This window comes from Pteropus alecto, unplaced genomic scaffold (genome assembly GCF_000325575.1).
Source record: "Pteropus alecto unplaced genomic scaffold, ASM32557v1 scaffold761, whole genome shotgun sequence".
In the NCBI taxonomy this organism is placed as follows: Eukaryota; Metazoa; Chordata; class Mammalia; order Chiroptera; family Pteropodidae; genus Pteropus; species Pteropus alecto.
Window position 1 is genome coordinate 544948 of NW_006431558.1, and position 8837 is coordinate 553784.

The 8837-nt window shown below is 56.7% G+C and overlaps 2 protein-coding genes across 7 annotated transcripts in view; one reads left to right on the forward strand and one right to left on the reverse strand.

The window, feature by feature from the left end:
- Positions 1 to 4637, forward strand: YIPF2 (Yip1 domain family member 2). Of its 5 annotated transcripts, none has more exons than XM_006905860.2 (10): positions 1 to 67; positions 241 to 301; positions 680 to 837; positions 920 to 1000; positions 1967 to 2054; positions 3247 to 3363; positions 3450 to 3616; positions 3694 to 3876; positions 3959 to 4082; positions 4194 to 4637. In XM_006905860.2, the coding sequence occupies exons 2-9, from the start codon at positions 271 to 273 to the stop codon at positions 4070 to 4072; spliced, it is 939 nt and encodes a 312-aa protein (XP_006905922.1). In that variant the 5' UTR covers positions 1 to 67; positions 241 to 270; the 3' UTR covers positions 4073 to 4082; positions 4194 to 4637. The 5 variants fall into 5 exon arrangements, with proteins under 5 accessions (XP_006905922.1, XP_015453843.1, XP_024895873.1 ...); XM_015598357.1 differs by having other exon boundaries at positions 3974 to 4082; XM_025040105.1 differs by having other exon boundaries at positions 3694 to 3809.
- CARM1 (coactivator associated arginine methyltransferase 1) overlaps positions 4633 to 8837 on the reverse strand; it is a 15388-nt gene continuing 11183 nt past the window's right edge. Inside the window, exons 9-16 of one of the 2 annotated variants that reach the window (XM_025040096.1) lie at positions 7696 to 7781; positions 7461 to 7550; positions 6927 to 7064; positions 6753 to 6842; positions 6555 to 6667; positions 6323 to 6400; positions 5971 to 6039; positions 4633 to 5814 (exon numbers count right to left, since the gene is read on the reverse strand). In XM_025040096.1, coding sequence (XP_024895864.1) covers positions 5672 to 5814; positions 5971 to 6039; positions 6323 to 6400; positions 6555 to 6667; positions 6753 to 6842; positions 6927 to 7064; positions 7461 to 7550; positions 7696 to 7781 — 807 coding nt within the window. In that variant the 3' untranslated portion in view covers positions 4633 to 5671. The remainder of the gene's footprint in view (positions 5815 to 5970; positions 6040 to 6322; positions 6401 to 6554; positions 6668 to 6752; positions 6843 to 6926; positions 7065 to 7460; positions 7551 to 7695; positions 7782 to 8837) is intronic. The other variant, XM_025040098.1, reaches the window with a different exon arrangement.

The following is an 8837-nucleotide window of genomic DNA, read 5'->3' on the forward strand; positions in this document are numbered from 1 at the left end:
TGAACAACGAGTAGGCGGGTCGCGCAGGCGCAGCAACTCTTGGCCACGCCGCCAGAGACGGCCTCAGGTGAGACGGCGTCAGGTGGGGAGCTTCGTCCTTTTCATCTGTGGGGCAGGGGCAGCGAGTTCATGCCCTCGTGTGTGCGGTTAGACGCCAGACCAAGCTCGGGGCTGAGGGGTGGACTCCGGGAGGGGTACCGAGTGGGGTTGGGGGCGGACTCGATCGACCTCTGTCCTCAGAGCGGGATGCAGTGACACCCCTGGACGACCATGGCAGCGGCCGACGAGCTGGCTTTCCACGGTGAGTGCAGCTGCGACCTGGCTCGACCTTCTAGTCCCTCCGCTGGCCAGAATTTCCTATCCAGGTCCCACCTCATATCACGAGCCGCAGTCAGTTGTGAACCCCGACCCCAGCCACGAAACCCAGCCCTAACTCGAAGCCCGCTTCATCCCTGAACTCAGACCACAAACCCGGACCGCCACTCCAAATCAGACTCCATCCCAGAACCAGCCCTCATTTGTCACCCCAAATCCCCAAAATCGAGGAAGCTGGGCCCTGAATTGGGGAGAACACTTGAGGTGGCCATGGTTAGAGTCATGGACCCCAGGTGAGCCATGGGCCAAACTAAATTGTCTTGACCTCCCAAACATGCCTGTGTCCCATAATTGTTCTCGATAGAGTTTGAGGAAGCCACTAATCTGCTGGCTGAGACCCCAGATGCGGCCACCACCAGCAGAAGTGATGAGCTGACCCCACAGGGGCACGTGGCTGTGGCCATGGGCTCGGATGGCAGCTATGGAGCTGAGAATGAAGTGGAGGAGAGTGACAAGACCGCGGTGAGTCCCTGTGCCCTGCCTCTGTTCAGCGCCCAGTTGACCCAGGCTGGAAGGGCAAGCACTGAAAGCCTGCGCTGTGCAGCTTCTACAGGAGGAGAAGCAGCAGCCCGGGTTCTGGACCTTTGGCTACTATCAGAGCTTCTTTGATGTGGACACCTCACAGGTCAGGCCCGGGAAGCTGGTGGGATGGGGCTCGGAGTCACGCTTGGGGTTCACCTATTCACTGAGCACTGTGTACCAGGCCCTGGGCAGGTTGCTGGGGATACACATGTAGGGGAACAAGAGTTTCCCCCCAGGCTTGCAGAAGTTAACTGGTGTGCAGTAAGGATTGTGGTGTGGTGACTCGGGCTTTAGGTAATACAGCGGATGCACATGATAGGATGACTTAGAGAAAGGTTTTCTCAAGAAAGTGAGGAGTTTGCTGAGACTTAAAGGAGAAGGAAGACTTGGCTGGGCAGAGTGGAAGGCAGCATAAGTATGTTTCAGGCACAGAAAACATCATGTACAGTGGACCAAAGATGGAGGAAGGCATGAACTATCACAGAAGCTACCTGTCAATCTGGTTGGAGAGTGAGAGGTGGAGGATAGGCAGGTAGAAGCCAGATCACAGAGGGCCTTGTGAGCTATGGTAAGGAATTTGGGTTTTATCCCGGGGGTGCTCTTGGGAGTCATGGAGAAGAGAGGATTGAGTGGAATGAGGAGATAGGCAATGTGGAAGGTGCATCAGAGGCCCCAGGCCAGGGCAGGAGATGGTAAACCAGGGCTGCCGAGTAGAGGACCTATTGGAGATGTGGGAAGGAAAATGCCCAGGACTTGTTGACGTTCCTTACTGGGGTTGGGGGAGGCAACAAGGACAGCCTAGTAAAGAGGAAGGTGGCAGGCCTGGAAGTTGTCAGAGTGGTGGGACACTGGAATACTGAGTGGAGGCTGGCCAGGGGAAGGGCCTCCAGGCCATGTGAACAGCCTATCAATCCTAGAGAGAAGAGCCGATTCCTTTCAGTATGGAGAGAGGTGGAAGGGCAGCAGAGAGGGAGCCTCTAAGGTTGGGGCAGGAGCTTGGCCTCTTTCCTCTGTGGGTGGTGAGGAGCCCCGACAGGTTTCCATCCTGGGCCCTGGATGTGCCCCCCAGGTCCTGGACCGGATCAAAGGCTCACTGCTGCCCCGACCTGGCCACAACTTTGTACGGCACCATCTGCGGAATCGGCCTGACCTATATGGTGAGTAAGGTTGTGCTTTAAGCTCTTTCAATTATTCATTTAGCAGATGGGGACTGAGAGCCTGGAGTATAGCTGAGAAGAAAGCAGAGTCACTCATGGAGAGCATGGAATTTACACTGTTCAGTGAGACAGAGACATAAAAGGTTGCAGAGGGTGACGGGGTTAGGAAGAGAAGCAGTTGGTCTACAGGATGAGAGTGGCTACTTTACATGGGTTGGTCACCCTCTGAGAAGGGTGAAGGAATGAGCCTTATTGGTGTCAGGATTGGGGTTGGAAAGACCTAGGGAAAAAAGGCTGTAAACTCTGGCAGAAACACCTGAACCGGAGGGCAGCACTGTCATTAGAGCAGAGTGAGGTGCCAAGAGGCCATCGAGGTGACAGATTACAGGCCTCCTAAGCTTTGGTGAGAAGGGATCTGGGATCTTAGGTAAGTGTTCTTAGGTGCCCTCTGGCCACTGTGGGGGATGAGGGCGGATGACAGGAGACCAGGGAAGATGTGCCCGCCGTGGTCCAGCTGCGGGATGGTGTTGGGGCCTGGCCCGGGGGGAGAGGACTGGTTGGATTTAGGCCTATGCCTTGAAGGTAAAGCTGACAGAATTCGCCGACTCCCTAGATGTGTGGTGGAGAGGCACCAAAGAGGGCACCAAGGTTTTTTCCTGGACTATGAGAAAGATGGAGTTGTTATTTATTCATGGGAAAAGCTGGGCAGGTTTGAGAGGAAAGAGCAAGTATGGTGGAGTGGAGAGGGAGATATGCACATGGAAACGTTGCCTGTAAACCTGAGGTTCCAGGCAGAGACCCAGACTTGAGACGTTTGGGAGTCTTCAGCCTAGAGGTGGCACAAAACCCTGAGGTTGGACAAGGTCATGCAAGAGGTGAGGAGAGAGGGGCCGAGAACTGGGCCTAGCCGGCTCCCTATCATTAAAGAGGTCAGGGAGTCAAAGAAGTTGAGGAATTTCCAGTGACGTGAGACAGAAGCCAAGAGCGTGAAGTGGCGGGCGGCAGAGGAGGTCAGCTTCATCAAAGGCTGTTGAAAGGCCAAGAAAGGTGAGGGCTGAGAGCCAGCACTGGATTCGCCACCACATGGTTGTCGAGTAGTTAGCCCAGGGCTTGGAAGGAGGCTGGACAAAATAGGACAAGTCACCTGTCCTGGGAGCTCTGGGTCTGGAACCAGACTGCACCCCATCTACAGGCCCTTTCTGGATCTGTGCCACACTTGCCTTCGTCCTGGCCGTTACTGGCAACCTGACACTGGTGCTGGCCCAACAGAGGGACCCCTCCATCCACTACAGCCCCCAGTTCCACAAGGGTAAGCAAAGTGGGCAAGGCCCAGCACCTGGTGGGGCAGTCACCATAGGGCCCCGGGGTCACAGAACTATCTGCCTTGCCCTGCAGTGACCGTGGCTGGCATCACCATCTACTGCTACGCCTGGCTGGTGCCACTGGCGCTGTGGGGCTTTCTGCGGTGGCGCAAGGGTGTCCGGGAGCGCGTGGGGCCCTTCACCTTCCTGGAGACCGTGTGTGTCTACGGCTACTCGCTCTTTGTCTTCATCCCAACCGTGGTGAGTGCGGCCCAGGGGTCGGGGCAGCAGGTGCCATGGAAACACACTTGTTAGTCAGCTGCCCATGTCGCCCCCAGGTTCTTTGGCTGATACCTGTCCCATGGCTACAGTGGCTCCTTGGGGCGCTGGCTCTGGCACTGTCAGCCACTGGCCTAGTGTTCACCCTGTGGCCCATCGTCCGTGAGGACACCAGGTTGGTGGCCTCTCTGCTGCTGTCTGCCGTTGTGCTGCTCCATGCCCTCCTGGCCATGGGCTGTAAGGTATGGGTCTGGGGTGGTCATGGCTGGACCTTGGGGTCAGCTTGCTGGCCCTGATGCTGACCCCAGGTGGGTCTTGGTTCAGTTTTATTTCTTCCAGTCGCTGCCTCCAGTGCACGTGGCACCTCCACTTCAGGCCACATCCCTGCCTCCAAACGTACTCCTGATATCCACCCTGCCGAGGACCATGGCAACTTAGGAAGGCCCAAGTAAGGAACTGTTTCCAGCTATGGCATAGGGGCTTCCAGCTCCCTTCCCTCTCCCCTTCCCTGGCAGGGTGTGACATCACAGGGCCACTGCTAGGAGTCTCTCTCTTTCAGGTCCAACCTGAGGAGATACCTTTGCCTGCCCTTCCCCCCAATGGCTGAAGGCCCTTTGACACTTCAAGATCACTCTGCTACTTTCCAGACTTTTCTTACAAAGCAAACACTTTTATTTTCTATGCAAAGGTGATTCAGAGAATTTATATAAAGGCGGGAGAGGGGTGGCTGAGCAGGGAGCTTCCAGTGCAGTTGTCACCCCATGGGCCACCTGCTGGGCCTTCTGCTTCCCCTGACTTGGACAGGCAGAAGAGCAAATGGGGCCATCCCAGCCTAGCCAGGACTGCCTTCCTGTTGGAGACAGGCACCCAAGGATGTGGCAGTGGCTGCTCCCTGCCACCCAGGGTGCCCAGTTAGCAGGGCCTAGCCTCAGCTCCAGCACATCCGATTTTGGGGGTGTTAGAAAGGGGGAACAGAAATAGAAGAAAATTGCCTGTGCTGAAACATACATTTCCTTGTTTATTTTTTTCTATTTTTTGGAGGGAAAGGTCCCTGCAAAACCCCTTCCCAGGCTGGGAGGGGACCAAATGCCATCATCATAGTAGGGACTGGAACATCTACAAATATTGAGGGAAATACATAGGCCTAATGTTAGCTACAAGGAAAAAAAGACTCCTTCCATGACAGATCCTTGAGGTTTCTGCGTCTGCCCCCAATGGCTGACAGTGACCCGCCCCTCCAGGCCCACAGGCCATCTGTTTTGGTGAGGTTGGGGAACCCGCAGGGGCTCAGGGACAGGACAGCAGCAAGAGGCAAGGGCCAAGGACGGAGGGCCTTCCCGACAGCTGGGGTGGGTTGTACATTCAAGTGTGAGGTGAACCCTTTTGTGGGAGGGGGCTGGGGGCTGCACAGGCCTGGCCCCACTCTGTCCTGAAGACCCGGCAGGGCTGCCCCTCACCACTAAGCCTCTGAGTTGGGAGAGGGGCTGCTGGCTCGGCCCGGCCGGCCTGGTTTCTCAGAGGGTCTGTGGATTGACACTGGTTCTTTTCGTAAAAAAATAAAATTAAAAAAAGCAGCATGTCACGCCCATTGTGACCAAGGCCTGGTAGTTGAAAGGGAGGCCCTGCCTAGCCAGGACTGCCATCCTGCTGGAGACAGGCAAGGGGCAGGTGCCCGAGGATGGGGTGGCGGCTGTGCCTTGCCACCCGCCCCACAGGGCCTGCAGCTGTCAGGCCTGGACACGCCTGTTACGGAAGATGTTAAACCGGGGGCACGGGGGGACAGAGCTCCCACAACATGATCTTCTGTAAAGTACGGCAGCGACACACGCTCAGGGCCAAGATGTAGGTGGATGGTGGGGCAGGGGTGGCGGCGGCAACATTGTGTAAAAAAGTGTCCGAGTTCCCATAGCAAAGAGGGCTGTGACCGGTGTTTGGGCTTCTCCAGTACAGGGGTGAAAGCCGCCGGGGTGGAGGGGTGGGTGGGCAGGTCTTCATTTGGTTTCCTGGTGCTGTCAGTCTGGTCCCCGCTGGAGGGGCCTAGCTCCCGTAGTGCATGGTGTTGGTTGGGATGGACATGGGCGAGGCCATCGAGATGGCGGGGCCACCCATGGTGAACTGGCTGTTGACCGCGTAGTGGGCACTGGAGCTGCTGCCACTGCTGCCCTGGGCGCCGGAGGACCCTGTGGGGCGGGGCATGAACACTGAGGACCAGCTCAGCCCCCTCGCCCGCCCGGCCCCACAGCAGAGTCAGAGGGAGAGACAGAGCAGGCGAGAGGGCAGGTGGGCCACCCAGCAGTCATAGCGCTCACTCCCGTGGGACCCGCTCCCTCCATTACCTTGGACAATCCCTGTGCTCATTATGGAGCCCATCCGGGAGTGGGTGTGATTGACAATCCCCGTGTTGGCTGCGCAGCAGAGGGAGGAAGGAAGGGAGACGATGTCACCGCCCCCGGCTGGCCCCGGCCCACGTTCTGCCCGCAGTGGGCGCTCCCACTCGCGATTTCACACCAGGGCACAGGGAGGGTGGACACAGCGGTGGCAGAGTGAGGCAGAGAAGAATGGAGGACCTCAGCCAGGAGCCCCAGGAAGAGGAAAAGGTGACAACAGCGATGCTGATGCAGAAGGTCCAAGCACGTGGGCCGTCCCTGGCGGCCTTCCCCCACAGCACCCAGTCTGGGCGACACTTACCTAAAGGAATCAGGTTGTTGTGGCCCACACTGGAGCCACCGGCGATAACACTGCTCAGGTCATAGGCAGTCGGCATCCCTGTGCCCAGAGAGGGAGATGTCAGGGGTGGGGACAGTGTCCTGTGCGGAGTGCAAGAAGCCAGAACTGCCAGCTTTGCCCAGGGAGCTCTGGCAGGTGTGACCAAGAAATGACCCTGCCCACCCACCCCAGCAGCACAGGGGTGACTGCTCACCAGCCACGGCCATCCCACTGCTGAGGTTGTACGTGCTGCCTGTATTCCACATGTTCTCTGAGGGGGACGTGTAGTGAGAGCCAGGCGGGGGCGAGGGCGTCGTGCCCGTGTACCTGCAGCAGACACGGACCCGTGGGCAGGGCAGAGGGGCTGCGGGCCCAGAAGGTGCCCCCCATGCAGGCCAAGTGCCCACCCTACCTGAAGAAGGGGTTCTTCAGATCCAGGAGGTTACTGGATTTGGAGCCTGTCTGGTCTACCTGGGCCACAATACTGATGTCGTAGCTCTGTCTGTGGAGAGGGCCAGGGAGGGTGGCCATGAGCGAGTTGGGTAACAGAGCCCTGCCTCCCTCAGCCCCCGGTGGCAGCTCATACCTTTTGTTGGCAATAAGCAGACATGTCCCTGAGAGCGTGTCCCCGGCCTTGGCAAACAGTGGTGACTGGAACAGGCACCGGACCTGGTACCAGTGGGTCAGGGGCTCCGTCGGGGCCGTAGATAGCCACACGGTCATTCTGCCGAGCAAGGACAGGCACATACTTGACGGCTGGAGCCACCACCCTGTGCACCTTGAGCTCTCCTCAGGTGTCTGCCCCATTTCATGGATCCCCCAGGGCCCTGGAGCTAAGACAGGCTGGCCACACAGGCCACTACACACACACACATAACACACATGAGGGGAACACAGCCGTGGGGCTTCCATCCACCCTGACACACATCTCATAAAGGACAGTCACTCAACAGGGTAAACACACTCCCTCAATAGTCAAAGGCAATCTCTCACTGCCATTTGGAAGGGACAGGAACCTGGAGGGGTCCCCAGCTCAGCTTCCAAACCAGCCGGGCCCAGGGTTCACAACTGCAAGCAGGTCCCGGGGCTAGGACAGCAGGCTCTGCTCTATTGCACTCACATGGAGCCAATGAACGCGACGTCAAACCAGAAAGCCAGACCATGAACCAGCCCAGAATGCAGCATGTGGAATTTGAATGGGATTTCTATCCTGGAAGGCAAAAGACAGTGATTGCTGGGGAAGCTGAAGAGGGGTTGGCAGGTGCAGACTCCCAGACCTGGGTCTGCCCACCTGCACAGTGGAATGTCCGTGGGAGCCAGCAGTGGCCCAGGAGAAGGGGCATAGGGGACGGTACCTGTGCAAATCCCCTTCTTTGGCTTCTAAGAAGTTCACCGTGTACTTCACAGACTTGGCCATCAGGATCCGGATGTCAAATGTGTCCTGAGAGAGACCACAAGGTGACCTGGCTTCAGGCTTAGGCAGCGAAGCAGGGGAATCCTGTCTCTCTCCTTGAGTCTGGCTACATACAGCTTCTAGGCCAGGGTCCCCACCCCCCGGGCTGCGGGCCGGTAGCAGTCTGTGGCCTTTTAAGAACTGGGCTGCACAGCAGGCAGTGAACAAAGCTTTATCTGTATTTACAGCCACTCCCCAGCCTCAGCTCCATCTCAGATCATCAGGCACTAGACTCTCATAGGAGCACCGATCTCGTGCCAAAAAATTTGGGGACTACTGCTCCAGGCCATTCAGCTCAAACCAGTTTGCCCTTCTTAGATATGCTGGGGAAGGATGAATTGGTACCTCATGGGGGACAATTAGATGACAGCTCTCAAAATGACAAGCGTTCATACACATTAAAGACCTAGCCGTTCCACTTCCAGTTCAACCTACATGTGTACACATGTACAAACTCACACATGTAACTAAAGTAGCGACACTGGAAATCATCTAATTAAACCAGCGCTGGCCTCCATACAAGGCTGTGCGGACATGAAAAAAAATGAAGAAGCTCTTTGTGAACATACAGGGAACGATCTCTGAGATAAAGTGTTGAGCAAGTCCATGAAAAGGCAAGTTAGTTAGAGAACTGTGCTGCTGTCCATTCCCAGCTACGATGGAGATTTTCATTAGACAAACACTCCTCCCCAAAACTATGAGCCAAATAAAATAGTTGTTTGAAAGCACTGGAGAGAGACTGCAGGAGCCACGGCTTTGGGGACCAAGATCCGAGAAAGAAGGGAGATGCTTTCTGGCCTGCGCCTTTTCCCCTTGGGATGGGACATTTCAGCAGCCTCCTTGGGTGGGGAAAGCAAGGTGGGGGCTCAGGGCTGCCAATGCAGTTGGGACTCAAGGGGCCAATGCGCTAAAGAAAAGGGAAATGTGGGACTGTGAGGTGGGCGTTCACCATATATCACTTTGTAGCATTTGCCAATTCCTGAGCTGTGGGATGGGGGTTAGAGGCCAAGAAACCAAGCAGAAAGCCACTCCTGAGACACTGAA

Bases quoted from the DNA above. Each gene is read 5' to 3' on its own strand.
- YIPF2 (XM_006905860.2), top strand. From the start codon at position 271: ATGGCAGCGGCCGACGAGCTGGCTTTCCACG. The intron at 838-919 runs GTGAGTCCCTGT...TGCGCTGTGCAG, and splicing joins AGGAGAGTGACAAGACCGCG to CTTCTACAGGAGGAGAAGCA. The intron at 1,001-1,966 runs GTCAGGCCCGGG...TGTGCCCCCCAG, and splicing joins TTGATGTGGACACCTCACAG to GTCCTGGACCGGATCAAAGG.